The 16,315-nt window shown below is 41.9% G+C and overlaps 1 protein-coding gene across 1 annotated transcript in view; it reads right to left on the reverse strand.

The window, feature by feature from the left end:
* LOC139045799 (uncharacterized) overlaps positions 1-15,935 on the reverse strand; it is a 30,054-nt gene extending 14,119 nt beyond the window's left edge. Inside the window, exons 1-4 of the mRNA XM_070514537.1 lie at positions 15,898-15,935; positions 13,401-13,552; positions 9,822-10,083; positions 7,955-8,023 (exon numbers count right to left, since the gene is read on the reverse strand). Coding sequence (XP_070370638.1) covers positions 7,955-8,023; positions 9,822-10,083; positions 13,401-13,552; positions 15,898-15,935 — 521 coding nt within the window. The remainder of the gene's footprint in view (positions 1-7,954; positions 8,024-9,821; positions 10,084-13,400; positions 13,553-15,897) is intronic.
* Between the last annotated feature and the right edge of the window lie 380 nt (positions 15,936-16,315).

Raw genomic sequence — 16,315 nt, forward strand, 5'->3', positions numbered from 1 at the left:
GCCAATCTTTTTTTTTTTTCTGCTTTTTTTTTTTCACTCCTCAGATCCCCCCAGTATATAGTTGAATATTTTAGTTGTGGGTCCTTCTAGTTGTGGAATGTGGAACGCCGCCTCACCGTGGCCTGATGAGCGGTGCCATGTCTGCACCCAGGATCTGAACCAGCGAAACCCTGGGCTGCCGAAGTGGAGCACATGAACTTAACCACTCAGTCATGGGGCCGGTCCTGCACATATGTCTTAATTACTGTCCTGGCATATCTTGGCCCTTTGAATTTCCAACATAAACTTTAGAATAACCTCAAATTCCACAAAGTAGTTGCTGGAATTTTGTTGAGATTGCATTACATTTATAGATCAATGAGTGAGATGATATCTTTATGATTTTGAATCCTCTAATCTATAAAATGGTATATCATTACATTTATTTTAGGTCACTTTTTAACCTCAATAATATTTTTTATTATTCTGTGAAGAGTTCTTAAATAGTTTTTATACAATGTAAAATATTGGGTATTTTTATGCTATTACAAATGGTATCTTTTCTTTCAATCTTTTTACCCCGGTATATAGAAATACCATTGATTTCTGTCTATTGATCTTGTATCTTGCAAACTTGTTAAACTCATTTATTAATTCTAATAACTCATCTGTAGAGCTTTTTGGATTTTTCACCCAACCATATTCAAATAATAGCATTTTAAATTTTCTTCCCATCTTTCACCAATGATTTTCATTTTCTTGCCATATTGGATTGGCTAGGACATCCACCACATTGTTGAACATAAGTGGTAATAGTGGAATACTGTGGGAATCCTTGATCTGATCTCAGAGAGAATGATTTCAACATTTCACCATTAAGCCTGATGTTTGCTGTAGTTTTCTTAAGGACTATCTTGCATCGGAATAAGAAACTTCCCCTCCATTTTTAGTACTATTAGTACGCTAGACAACCTAAAATTTTCCCCGCGGCTGCTTTTATGGTTATTTCCCTTGTCGTGGGTTTTTAGCAGATTTTCTATGATGTGCACTTATTGTTATTATTGCTATTACTATTCTGCGTGTATTTGTAACACTTCTTGAATTTGCAGCTTGATATCTTTTGTGAGATTTGGCAAATTCTCAACTGTTATTTTTTTCACACGTTGCCTCTGTTTCATTCATTTTGTACTTGCTTTCTAGAACTTTAATTATAGGTAAGTTAGATCTTCTCACAGCATCCTCTTTGTATTTTACCCTCCCATCACTATTTTTCATCCTTTCATGTCTCCATGGTTTATTCTGGATATTTTTTTCAGACCTTTCTTTCAGTTCAGTAATTCTCTATTCAGTTGTGTTTCACTTCTTATCATCTTAGCTACTGAGTTTCAAACACTGGTTATTATATTTTTCATATTAGAATATCTATTTGGTTCTTCTTCAAATTTACTATGTCTTTTACAGCTTCCAGCCTTTGCCAAAATTAAAAATCTTGTCTTTTATCACCTTAAATCTCTTAAGCATAGTTTTCTAAGTCTCTACCTGATAATGCCATTAGCTGGAGTCCTTGTGGATCTAATGTTTGTTGTTTCTGCTGGTTTTTGTTTATGTCACCTTGTCTCGTTGTGTGTCTAGTCATTTTTTTTTTTTTTTAAAAACTGAACACTGTACTTGCAAAATAGTTTTTGAATTAATTTGTGGCCTGAGATGATGTTTTCATTCTCCAGAGGGGATTTCCTTTTTTTTTTTTCTGGCAGTGCCTAGAGGCAATAGTAATCCAAAATACCTTGATCCATATTTGGGGATTGAGATAATCATTTTTAAAAAGTGTTTCTGAGACATGATTCATATACTATAAAGTCACCCATTTAAAGTGTACAATTTAAGAGTTTTTATTCATAGAGTTGTGCGACCTTCACCACAATCTAAGTTTAGAACATTTTCATCACTCCAAAAACAAACCCTGTACCAATTAGTACTTACTCCCCATTCCCTGCCCAATTCTAAGTAACCCCTAATCTACCTTTGGTCTCCATAGATTTGCTTTTTCTAGACATTTCACACAAAAACAATCATATAATAGGTGATCTTTTGTGACTGGACTCTTTCATTTAGCATAATATTTTCAAGGTTCATCCATGTTGTAACATGTGTCAGTACTTCATTCTTTTTTATTGCTGAATAATATTCCAATGTATGGATATACCACTTCTGTTTCTTCATCAGTTGATAAACATTTGGATTATTTCCAGTTTTGGTTATTATAAACAATGCTGCTATGAAGATCGGTGTACAAGTTTTTGTGTGGATATATGTTTTAATTTCTCTTGAGTATACGAACTGCTGGGTCATATGGCAATTCTACGTTTAACGTTTTAAGGAACTGTCAACCTGTTTTCAAGGTGAATGGATTCTGGGCTGAAGTTCCTATGTCAGTCAGTGCAGATCTCTGGCCTTCCAATCCAAAGCCATGATAGTTTACGAGGTTCTCTTTGCAGTGGGTCCTGGGTTTTAACGTTTTTATCTTTATACCTGCAACAATGTCACAAATGCTGCTTGATCTCTCAGCATCTCAGCTACCTCTTCCAAAATTGGAAACTGACTTACTCCATTTGGGCTGCTACAACAGAATACCATATACTGGGTGGCTTATACACAACACTAATTTATTTCTCACAGTTCTGGAGACTGGGAAATCCAAGATGATGGTGCCGACAGAATCAGTGTTTGGTGGGAGCCCGCTTCGTGATTCAGAGTCTTCTGGCTATAACCTCACATGGCAGAAGGGGTGAGCAAGAACTCTGGGGCCTCTTTTATAAGGGCACTAATGCCATTCATGAGGGCTCCACCCTCATGACCTACCTAATCATCTCCCAAAGGCCCCACCTCCAAATACCACCACAATGGGGATTAGGTTTCAACCTGAATTTTGGAGAGATACAAACATTCAGCCTATAGCAGACACAAACACTCCTAGGGGAAAAACATCATCAAATTTCATGCTTAACTCTCTGGATTCCTTTCTTCTCTCTGTTCTCAACCTGACAATTATTCTCTATCTTTTATGCCTTCAAGTAGATTTTTTATTATAAATAAATTTTGTCTAGATTTCTACTTTTCTCAGAGTTTGATCTGAATTATCTAGTTTATTGCTATTGATAGTGGAAGTCTTATAGTTACTTGTTTAGTTGACCATTTTCCCCAACTCCACTGTGAATTCACTAAGGGAAAGAACTGCATCCTGCTCATTTCTGCAGCACCAGATCTTCTCACCTAGTAGATGCTTTATAAACGGTTATATCAGTCTAGGCTCTTGTTTTCAAGTATACAACTGATTCTGAGTAGTTTAAGTTGCTCACAGAATCTGGGAAGGCCAGTGAGCCAACCATAGTAACTATGACCTGGCTCCACACATGGTTCAGAGTAGACATGATCACTGCTGCTGAAAGGCCCAGACACTGCAGCTTGTGTCACTGATACCACCAATGCTAGATCCTGGGCACTGATGCTAGATCTGCTCCTTGACAAAGCAGAGGTACTGGTACTGCTAAACAGGAAGACAAATAGGAAAAGGGGTGGAAATAGAGAAGAGTGGGGAAAGCTGAGGAAAGGACGGCAGGACAAAGTTATGATAAATTTTAGAGAAAGCTGCTTATGTGAAGGAATTGATAAAGGAATTCAGTCTATTTTCAGTATTTCAAAAATTGAAGTAGAAATCCTGTAGAACTATAAGAGGTTTCTTGATTCCCAGAGTCATTTCAAAAGTGAATAATTACATAGTCGGTCAGCATCATGGCAGAGTGAACTTGCCCAGGACTCTCTCCCCTCCAACATACAACAAAAAGGGGCATCCATACTCCAACAGAGGACATCCTAACACACACAAAAATGGCAGAGAGGGGCCAGCCCAGTGGCACAGCAGTTAAGTTCGCATGTTCTGCTTAGGTGGCCTGGGGTTCACCAGTTCAGATCCTGGTTGTGGACGTGGAACCGCTTGGCAAGCCATGCTGTGGTAGGCATCCCACATATAAAACAGAGGAAGATGGACAGGGACGTTAGCTCAGGGCCAGTCTTCCTCAGCAAAAAGAGAAGGCTTGGCAGCAGATGTTAGCTCAGGGCTAATCTTCCTCAAAAAAAAAAAAAAATAGCAGAGAAACATGAAACCATACGATGGTGAGCAGAGAGGCTAGAGCCCCCCTTGGAGGAGCTGGAATGGGGTAAGTGAGAACTTCACTCCCTCCCCTAAAGACTGTGATCCATGACCCCAGTGGCACCATGAGGGAAGGAACGGGGGGAGGGGATGTTCATTTGCGGGATCATCAAGGACTCCCTAGGGCCCTTGCAGTCTAGAGAGAGGCCCTCTAACAGGGTGAAAACTTTTGTCTGGGGGTAACCTCATCAAACCAACAAACCAGGAGACCAGATAGCGAGAGCAGAGCAAGAAAACCCCGAGAGCACGCAGGAGATAGCACCCCTGCCCCCACCCACCCCAAGGCTGCTCCACTGCCTGGGATGTCAGCCAAAGGCAGAGGGCTCAGAATACGTGGCTCTTGACCCCCTCCCAATGGCGGTAGGCAGTAACTGCAACCAAATAATATCAGAATGCAAAAGACCCAACCCACCACTAGCAACATCAGACACTACATCAAATCTCCAGACCAGAGAGATGACAAGAAGCACCCAGAACTCAGTCCTGAGGACACAGAAATATGTAATCTAAATGACAATGAATTCAAAATAGCTATCATAGAAAACTCAACAAGGTAAAAGAGAATATAGAGAAACAATTCAATGAGTTCAGGAGCTACTTCACAAAAGAGATTGAAACTATAAAGAAGAATCAATCAGAATATTAGAGATGAAAGACACAATGGAACAGATAAAGCAAAATATGGATTCCCTGAATGCTCGAGTGGACATCACAGAGGAGCATATCAGCATAATCAAAGATAGACATGTTGAAATGCAGACAGAGGAGAGAGAACTAAGACTAAAAAAAATGAAGTGAATAATTCTATTTCCAAGGATTAAGCAGATGACACAAGTGATTAAAATGACCCAGTAAGACAGAGTCTACTGTGACTTCCTTCTTTCCTTGCCCTGGCATGCCCTGCTTGACAGGACTATGATCCATCCCACATATTTTTCTTTTCCAAAACCCCCATATTACTTCCCTGTCATCGTCCTCCGATCTATTTAAATTCTACTGCTTTTCAAAAGGATTCCTTCAGTAGCTGCTATATGAGCCAAGTATCCCCAAACCTCTGTCAAGTATAACTAGAGACTTGTTAATAAAAATGATTACATTTCTCACTTACTTACATAAGTACAGTTTTTATAATAAGAACGTTTCTTCAGAAGCATGGGACTCCCCAGGGACTATCTCATTTTCAGCTGTTGACAAATGCATCAACTCCAGAAGTAAGGAGTAACCCTGTAGAGGCTTAGGATGATCTGACTTTGCCATTAAGGACTTTTTTTAAAAAAAAAAATACACTTTGCTATTTACCAAAAGATTCATATGCATTAAGAAATGAGGAAAATATCTATTATCCAGAAGCCAGGTAACTACTTTGTCTCATTTCTTAATGGAGTTTTATGAGGTCCCTAGGCCGTCTGCAATCTTCCTTCCACTTTTCAGAGTCTTCCTATATTTGTTTGTTGTGTTATACCCAGGGTATTTTAGTTGTAAGGGAAGACTGGGGGGGGGGAGGGGCGGGGGGGCGGGGGGATACTCCATCTTGGCCAGAACTAGAAGTCCTCCATCCATACATTTTTAAAGGGACAGGTGTTAGCCTACCATATAGATATATCATAATTTATATATACCAAAGCTTCTTTTAGACATATAGATTATCTCCTTTTTCCTTTTCTTCCAAATTACAAATAATATTGTAAAGAACATCTGAATATTTACTTTGCAGACATAGAAATATTAGGTCAAAGGGATACCCATTTTAAATTTTGATAAATTTATGAAATTCATTAACACCAACAGCATACATATTTCTGCACATTTTCACTAACTCTTTACCTTATTAACTGTTTAAATCTTTGCCAATCCAACAGGTAGAGAATATTGTTTAAGATCTCGCTGATTCATATTTCTTTGGATATTATTAAGGTTGAAAAAACTTTAAGTGGTAACCTGTAGATGGTTTTATATCGTTAAGTATTTTAGTGAGTTGATATATATATGTACAAGTTTATCACTTACTTTTCAAACATATTAGAGATGTCAGTTTTAATGGAAGATTATGATGATGATTGTTATTTTTGAGATATTTACACCTTTTCCCTATCATCTTGGTATCATATTCAGATAGGACTTCTCCAAAATAATAAAAATCTCCTTGTGGTAGGCAGGATAATGGCTCTGCCAAAGATGTCCATGTTCTAATCACTGGAAACTGTGAATATGTTATTTTACGTGGCAAAAAGGAATTATGGTTGCAGATGGAATTATGGTAGCTAACAGCTGACCTTAAAATAGGAACATTACCCTGGATTATCCAGTGGTCTCAATGTAATCACCAGGGTCCTTACAAGTGGAAAAGGGAGGCAGAAGAAATGGTCAGAGTGATGCGAAAGGACTTAAACCTCTATTTCTGGCTTTGCAGATGGAGGAAGGGGCCACAAGCCAATGAATATGGTTGGCCTCTAGGAGCCAGAAAAGGCAAAAAAATGGATTCTCCCCAAGAGCCCCCAGAAAAGAATGCAGCCACGACAACACCCTGATTTTAGCCCTGTGACCCATGTCAGATTTCTGACCTCCATAACTGCAAAATACTAAATCTGTACTGTTTTAAGCCACTAGGTTTGTGGTAATTTGTCACCATGGCGATAGGAAACTGATACAGATAGTAAAGGTGTACACAGATATTACCAAAAAATGTGAAAGCAGAACACAGAGTTTGGGAAGCACTATGTGCTGAGAGGATACTGAGGGACACATGCATGTCTAGCGCCATAACTGCCAGTGGAAAGTGGGGTTATCTTGGAGGTGGACAAAATTAGGAATTTCACTTCTGTGGAAACTTTCTCTTAACCTAACTACATCATAGCAAACAGAGGTTAACTAGAATACGAAGCACCTTCTCTGGTCCTAGAGGTCACATTAGGAGACCACGACAGCAATTCCAAAGTCCTTGTGTTACATTCAAAATTGCACCTACCTACCTATTAATATAATTTCAAGTATGTGATAGGAACATTCCTCCAATGGCGAAAAGCAACATGGGAGTGGTGAAAAAGTTATTAGTTGGAATTCAGGAAAGAGGGCACTATGAAAAGGATTGGTAATCTGCTAAAGGGCTCTAGGGAAACCTCAATAAATTGAGATTACATGTATCATCCAAATTACAGGGAGAAGGAAAACCTGTTCTTTATTTTTGATTAGTGATGAAGGCTGAGAAGCCAGACCACCTTCCTCTTTATAAAGCTTCACTTACTCAGGTGAAGAGCTGGGTAGAATGGCCATTCCAAGTATTTATGGCAAATGCCCTTTTGCCTGCACAGTGGTTACCTAGTCTAAGGATACGTTTTTGCGTATAGTAGCCATGTGCAGCTACCACAAAAATAATGGGGAGGGGAGACGGAAGTGGCACCGATGGGGGCAAAACCTTGATTCCTGCAAAAAAGCAGGAAAAAAAAAGGTCAGACTAATTGACTAATATTATTGTTCTCTGGGGGAAAAAAACAACTCTCTCTCTCTGTGTATACACACAAGTACACACACAAATATCTATGTACACATATATTATATATATTTGACAGTATTTTCTGAAGGTCTCTCTCATCCCATTTTCTCTTATGCTAGGTGACCTTGTCATTCTGCCATCAAACAATGGGGTCTTAATTTCTCTCCCCTTGAATCTGGGTTCAGCTGGCCTGAGTGGTTTGCATGTAACTAACAGAATGCAGCAGAACTGAACCTTGGTTACTTCCAGGTCTAGATTAAAAATAAAGAAGTTCCCACCTGGTTCCCTTGGAACTCAGTCTCCAGATACTCTCTTTCAGAATGCTCCTTTGGGGACTCAGGACCATGCTATGAGAAGCAGAGAGGGACCATGAGTAGGTGCCACAAAAATCATGCCAGCCTAGGGAGTAAATCTGTGCACGAAGAAGCCTCAAGATAATCCTAGTCCCCAGCCATTCAAATTTCCTGCCCATTGAGTAGGAAACATGAGAATGTGAGTAGAAACATAAGGCATGACTGAGGACCAAACCAAGGTAGTAGGGAAAATAAATAGATGAGAGGACAGAGAGACAGACTGAATAAGACCGTGATGAACTCTGGTACCGGTGGCTGAAGGAGGTGAAGAGTGAAGAACAAAGCTTGGAAAAGAAATCAAGTTTGGTTCTGGACATGTGGAATTAGCAGTGCTAGAATGGAGTGCTGAAAAATACAGATTAATGGACAGACCAAAGAAAACCATGACGGAAAATGAGAATGAGCTGCAAGCTAGCAAAAAAAATGGAAGCACACTGGCTTTAGGTAAGACAACAGGGTTTTTGGAAAGCAGGAAGTCAGCACTAGTAGTACAGAACAGTCAGGGCGGATAAAGATGAGAAAGCATTGGATTTAGAAAGTAGTGGGTCACTGTTGCCATCAGCAGGGGCAATTGAGGGAATAGTAGAGAAGAAGCTGACACAGCAAATTCATTATTTTTTTCAAGAGGTTTATCAAGGAAGGAAAGGATAAAATTATTAGTGTATACCCAGTACCTTAAAATCCTCTTCTGTATGTTGTTCCACACAGATTCCTACTATTTATCAGAGGAAATAATCTGCCTTGAAGGTGTCATAGTAATTATGGAATCTATGTAAAAACATGACATTCTTTACATAACCTTCTTACATGGGAAAGAGGACCTATTACTTGCATTCATTCCAGCAGTTCTGTTAGTTTAAGAGCATTGAATCCAATATTTTGTCTGCCTGACTCCAACTGTGCCAATAGGTCAATTAGTGTGTCTGACAGGCCACCAGAGATAAGCCTTATAACCTTTCCCAAACTGTTTTGTGTTTAAAACGAAGTCGCCTTTGTCCTTGGCCTCATTAGTATCATTGGACTTCACTCAGATTGGAAGGCCTACCGCCTGTTCTAAAGCTTATCCAAATTATGCTGTTTATGGACAAGACTGAGGATTACAAAAGCAAACAACTGGCCCAAAGCCACAGAGCAAACAAAGGGAGTTGTCCGGATTTCAAGTCGGGTCTGATTCCAAGGCCTAATCCTTCCATGGTTATACCAATGTCAACCCGCATTCTCAGGGCACTCAGTGTAGAAAGGGGTACAAGCACATAAAGAAACAACCGAATATCATGTGAGTAGTAACACACTAAGGGTACATACAAGGAGCTGGAAAAATACAAAGGATAACACAGCTACCACTCTGGGAGTCCACATGGCAGACACTGTGCTAAACACTTTGTATATCCTCACAACCATGTGAAATTCGGATTAAGCCCATTTCACAAACTAGGAAACTGATGCATGGGGATGCCCCAAATGGTATGATTACGCAGTAATTGCATTCAGTCCCAGCGATCCCGAGAGGCGTCACGCTGTACTAAGTAGCAGAATGCAGGCTTTGCAATCATCCAGACTTGGGTTACAGTCTGGCTCTGATGGACGTTAACTTTGTGAGGCCTGCAAGTCTCTCACCCGTGAGCAGAAGGACTGTCTAATAACTCCCCAGCCATCGACTGCCCCCTCAGGGCCACGGCCCCTGACCCCGGCCTCCCCTACTACACATTCCCGCTACTTCTCTGCGGCCCAGCAGGAGGCCCCACCCCTTCCGGAATGCCGCCGATGCTTCCTCAAGCCTCCTGCCTCTCACCAATCCAGCACTAACACGGCGACTCCGCAGCGAAGGGTCTTGTCCTTGCGCAGGGCGCGCATCACCGCGTGTGCAAACATGAGTGAACTCTCCGACCCGCTCGGACGAGTCGCCAAACGCGCCCAGTACGGCCTCCCCGACCTGAGCGGTTCAAGCTCCGGGACAGACCAGGACGTCCTAGACTCTGCCTTTCCGCAGCCTGCGAGTTCACGGTCCTCTCCTAAAGGGCCTCCACCAGGCAAAAGCAATCGGTCCGTGCTTGCTTACTCGCGCGAGCGCCCAGAAACCGCAGCGTCAACGGTTTGGTTCCGCCGCGCCGGCGTGCAGTTGGGATCTGGGGACTTGAATTGGGTTCCGCTTCCTCGTCAATTTGATGGGGGAAACGGGATTTCCCATGTTCTACATCTTGACTAACGTCTTTTTAGAACACTCCCTTGCACATTGCCGCCCGATAAAATGATCTAGGAAAAAAAGTTATTTTGAAGCTAGTACTTCAGCCTCTATGGCTATTTGTGGGATGGGGAGTTTGCCAGCTTAATAAAAATTTTTTTAAAAAAAGAAGTGCTGCGAAAAGTGGAATGGTAATCAGCGTACTGTCTTGCTATCATTGAACCTTTAATGCTAGTGCTTTTACTGCCAGATAGCCTGTGATCTTAATTTATGAATGTCTATTTTCCACTCATTCAGCAACCATCTGGCACACCTTTTGGCGGGTCATTAGAAGGCTCGAGGAACACAGAGATGAAAAAATAACCCTGCTTTAAAGAAGCTGGCAACCTAATGGGCACACAAATAAACGTGCGCCTAGATTACATGGTAGCTTAGGAAACAGCCCCGCACGTGCCATTTACCAGGATGAGTCAGAGAAGCCTCGCCTGTCACACTATCTGACATGAGATAATAGTATAGTGTGCAGGTGACGTAGAGTAACCTTTCCCATGATATCCCTGAAATCTTTCCATCTGTCCTTGCCCCTCTATTGCCATGGAAACCTTGCTGGTTTAAACTCTTATCATCCACCTATTAAAGTAGTCCCTAGGTGGTCTCCAGAGAAGAAACTCTTGGTCTCTTGCCTTTAGGCTTCTCCAGTAACACCCATGTCTACAGAACTACAGGGTCAAAAATGGGGTGGTGGGGGGCTGGCGGAGAGAAGGAAAGAAACTTCACTGTGATTTTCAAACCTATCTTTGAAACAGCTGAAAGTTACCTAAAAGATACAAATGATGATGGGATTCTCCTGGTTTTGCCTACAGTGTTCATTCTGATTTTCTTAGCAAGGAATTTCATGCCTTTTGAAACATAACTTTCATCTGCGCTCCTGCCACATCCCCTATTCACTCCATATTCCTTTGTGGAGGAGGCACCATTCCCTGAGTATTCCATGAACTTCTACAACTTCAAAAGCCAGCTCCAAGGAAATGGGGTTCATGAAGCCCCCTTACTCTGCAGGCAATGAAAGTTAATCCCGCCTCAGAACCTTTGACTCATATATATCACAAAGCACTTATCATGGTCTATTATTTATTTTTAATTTTTTTTAGTTTTTTTTTTGAGGAAGATCAGCCCTGAGCTAACTGCTGCCAATCCTCCTCTTTTTGCTGAGGAAGACTGGCCCCGAGCTCACACCCGTCCCCATCTTCCTCTACTTTTTTATATATGGGACGCCTACCACAGCATGGCTTGTCAGCAGTGCTATGTCCACACCCAGGATCTGAACCAGTGAACCCCCAGCTGCCAAAGCGGAACGTGCACACTTAACTGCTGCGCCATGGGGCTGGCCCCATAGTCTACTATTTTTTATGTGTAAAGTCAGTGCCTTGTCTATATATAAGAATATAAGCAACATGAAAAGAGGAGAGAGTGTTACTGTTTGACCTGACATCTAGAAAAGTCCCTAGTGTATGGCAAGTGCTTAATAAATGTTCATTGAATGAATGATGACTCCAAAGTCTTGGAGTGGCACACTTAGAGTAAGCACATTCTCTAGGGCACAAAAATGGACAGCCACTGCTAAAAGGCTTAGTACATCTTGGGAAATATCTCTGGAATTTCAACACAGGATTGTTCAAAACAATCCTCTTCATAACTAACTCTCTAGCTGCCTTAAACTACCTTTTGCTGCCCTGTGCTGCATCTCCGTGTTTCATCTGCTTGTTTTTCTAGCTGTGAGATGTAAGAACCTCTGAAGGAAGCTTTGGCTCAGGTCAGATGTATGCCTCAACCCAGCAGCCGGAGAGACTGTTGTGTGTAAATCAGATCATGTCATTCTTCTGCCCCAAACCTTCCAGTAGCTCACCACGCCCTTCAGAGAAAATCCAAAGGCTTTAAAATGGCCCAGAAAGCCTATGGTCTGCCCCTCCCCACTCCCTTTTCCTCCTGTTACCCTCCCCCTGAATCACTTGGCTTCAATCCTGCTTGCCTCCTATGTTCCTCCAATCACACTCCTATCTCAGGGTCTTTGCACTGGCTGTTTCCTCTGCCTGGAGCCCACTTACCCTAGATATGCACGTGGCTAACTGCCTTACTTCCTTCAGGTGCTTACTCAAATGTCAACCTCCCCTTGAGGCCTATCTGGAGTACACTATTTAAAATTGTAACGGCTGTCTCTTCCCCTACAAACTCCCAAATTCCATCATCTTTCTCTATTTTTTTTCCTATAACATACCACAGAATTTACCTACTTACATGTTTATTACATAATATCTATATCCAGATGCTAGAATATAAGGTCCATGAGGGCAGGGCTCTTTTTCTTTTATTAACATTGATGTATTACAAATGGGAAATTGTTGCCTGGCTCATGGTAGTAACTCAATAAAAAACTGTCACATTCATTAATCCTTACCATCTCTTCTCTGCTAGAATTTGTCCATGATAGAAACCCCCTGAGCTGCCTGACTGCTGACATCCTAACATTTTATTCCGTCCAGGATCTGTCATGTTTTGCTGTCAGTAAAGCACTTTGTGTCTTTCCTTAGGCTTACAAGGTGATACAAACAAACAAAAACTGATCAGCGGTTGCTTTGCAAAATTCCCATATTTGGGGGCATATTTATGTCATCCTTATCCTGACCAGTCTCAGACTAAATGTTTCCATTCCTAATATTTTTCTTTATAGATCCTATTTTCCCACTGTAACCGCTGAGCCTATCAGAAACCTAACCCCTAGCACCCAGGTACATTTTTGTGCATTGCAACATATCATAAAACTGATTAGAGCAAAGAGGCTGGAACCTGAATTTAAATGTGATATCCATTTGTTGATGAGATCAAAGAGAACTTAAATGAGCCCATTCCCTGCACAAAATTGACTGTATATCATGGTGAGTTAGGGTATCTCACCTTTTCATTCATCTGGTGTTTATTTTTATAGAGATAGGAATTAAGCTCAGGTTAATTTTCATTTCCAGAGAAACATATTACAATTTGACTCAGTAGCAAGGACGACCTCCAGCCATGGTAATATAGCTGCTTGTGCTGGGGTCACAGCCCCAGCTGGGGAGGTCAAGCCTGCTCCAGACACTGGAGGCAGTGGCAGAACCCACTCGGCAAACCTTCAGAGCCACAACTCTCCTTTACCTGATCTGTCAAGTGCCAGGAACCTTGTCTCCAAAAGACAGGAGCTGCTCTCTGTTGGTCCTCTTCTTCCAGTCTCCTCTCCCATCTCATCATCTACCTGATGTCGCAAGACTAGAACTTTGGGACAGATATATTCATAAGTGGTGGGTGGTCTGGGGATGGCAGTATGAAATGTAATTTAAGAAACCAGCTCCTTTGTGTTTTAGGAACATTTTCCCATAACAGATAAAAGAAGAATAAATGGTTACAGGACACTGATTTCACTGGATATGGAAGGGATATAAAATGAAATCAGTGGCCAGCTAGGTAGTAAAAATTTAGACAGCCCACTGGTTATTTTAAGATTGTTTCACCATCTACAAGCAGTTCAAAATTCTCTCTTTTCCAAGTTCTCATTTCTCATGAACAGAGGAGAGGGAGAAGTGGGACTTGAGATTTTGGAGTGGAGCCAGATGTGTTGGAGGCTAAGAGGTGGGAATGCTGGGTTTCTACCCATTACATGTTCCAGGAAGACCGCCTCCCCACCCGCCTCTCCCCTCCCAAAAAAAGAGCGCAGTGTTATAAGACCACAAGACAAAATAACCTTCCTGTGAAATTCATTCCCTCCTTGAGGCCTGTGGTCTGACATAGGTCTGGGACAATTCCTGGAGATCTACATTAGTTACTTAATGTTACGCAAGATAAAGGAATGGAGCCCAAAGAGGTTAAGTCCAATCCTGGGCTCACAGACTGGACTCTCAGCATACCTGGTACTTAGAGACACGGCTTATGCATAGACACACTCTACCTCACGCAGGCTTCATACCCAGGAGACAAACACACTCCCTAACACCCATGTGCCCCTGACTTGTCTGCTTTTGTTGAGCCATGGGTAATATTGTGCACATGGCCACTCTCCATCCTCCTGTTCACACATGTCCATCCATTCATTTAATAAATGTTTTTTAGTATGTATTCATGTAGTACCATTCTAAATGCTGAAAACATTGTACTTGCTCCTAGGGGCTTGTCTCCTCACCCCACATTCACAAATAGGGACATGCAGACTTTATCACCTTTGGGAAAAAATAACGGTTCCCACCCAACACTTTAAACTGAGGGTGAACAGGACTGTCTTCAACTGGTAGGCAGGGTAACTGGATTTCAGTCTAGAATCTTTTACTAACCAGCTATGTGACCTTGGGCAAGTCACCTTTCTTCTCTGGCCTTATCTTCCCCTTCTGTAAAATAAGGGTCTTAGTCGAAGGTAGGTGATCTTTAAGCTTCTTTCTTAATTTCACATTCCCTAATTTTCTGACGCTTTAATAAAGTAGGCCCTGTAGGAAAAGCCCCTGTTAATAGATGTAGGCCCTGTATCAGTTGTAGGAAAAGCTGAGGTTATTAGCTGGAGGAAATTGATGAAGAGCCTAAGTTTTTTTTTTTTTTTCCCCAGTGAATTGTATGTAGGAGACAGTATTTTCTGGGGCTGCATCAGGAACTGTTGCCTGGGCCCATGGGATGGTATGGCACTTAGCCATCTGTATAGGCCTTTCTGGTCTCACACACCAGAATTTCAGAGAAAGCTCATGGTAAAAGCAATTAAGAGAGCATAGCAAAGGAAGAAGGGAAAAGGGGTGACAACTGTGGTGGCTTCTTGCCCTTCCTTGATGGGGAGAGAAGGGGAAGCCAGCAGGTAGGGGAAAGAAGGCTGCCCTTGGGGCCTTCACAATACTGTAAAGTCCAATGAACTGGTTAGGCATAGACAACTTTACAAGGGTTTGGTCAAGATTCTTTTCCTGTGTGTTTAAAGAGGGTCATACTCCAATATAATTAGTTTGCTCACCCAGGCCCCCTCCCATAAAAATCACCAAACAAGCCTTGAAGAACCTCACTGCTGCATCTTTGCTGGCAAAGTGCCGGGACTTCTGAAAGCTGGGCATCTTCTCACACCACTGTAGGGTTTGAAGTTTCTTACTTTGTTCTCCCAATGCCTGAGGAAGACTTTGACTTGCCCAAAAGAGACTCCCCAGGTCAAGGGAAATGCAATATGCAAGGATGTTGTCCCTTCGGTGCACTGTAGTAAACGTGCTCCCTGAGGATATGATAGACTGGCAGCTTACACTGAGGGCAGGCCACAGAGCTACACTCCTTGGGAAGGCAGCTCTGCACAAAGAGGATGCAGTCACCTAGCCTGGAATCTCCTGGCCTCACAGTATCTAAAATGAAAACTCAGAGAGGGAAGTCAGGAATCATGATTATGGGAGAGAGCACCCCTATACCAGAGCTGGACTTCATCCAAGAGGCAGCGCCCCAAAACTCAGTGTTCTGTGGTCTTAGCCTGCCCTCTGGTGGTGTGAGGCAGTGACTCCAAGGCTTTCCCATACCAGGATGATTTCCGTTGGGAGCATCACACACCAGAGTTATGCCTCTCAACCCTGTTGTCGTCAGAGTCTGGTCTCCTCTCTCACAATCTAGAGGAAATTGAAAATCCCATTTCAGAAATCTTTTGTCCACTTACCTTCCATCATTTGGTGATGCATCCAGCAGGTTAAACATTGTTTAAGGGTCAAAAAGCAGGAAAGAAACCACAGAAATATTTTTAACTGAATTATTTGAAGAAATGATTTAGGACAGAATGTCTATCATCTGTAAGCAGATTCTTTTTCATCCACTAATCAGTAATAATACTCGCCATTCATTTATCACCTATCTTCTTTGCTGAGTTCCTTGCATACCTCACCTGGGATAATTGACACAGAGAACGAAAAACTCCAATTCACAGATGAGGTAACCGAGACTCAAGTAGGCTACGTAATTTGTGTGAGACTACACAGTTTGTAGTCTGACAAACTGACAGATCCAAGATTCCACTTCAGTTCTATCAGCTTGCAAGTTTTCCCACTGAATTTTGCTAATTGCAGAACAGACATATAAGA

Source organism: Equus asinus, chromosome 7 (assembly GCF_041296235.1).
Source record: "Equus asinus isolate D_3611 breed Donkey chromosome 7, EquAss-T2T_v2, whole genome shotgun sequence".
Lineage (NCBI taxonomy): Eukaryota > Metazoa > Chordata > Mammalia > Perissodactyla > Equidae > Equus > Equus asinus.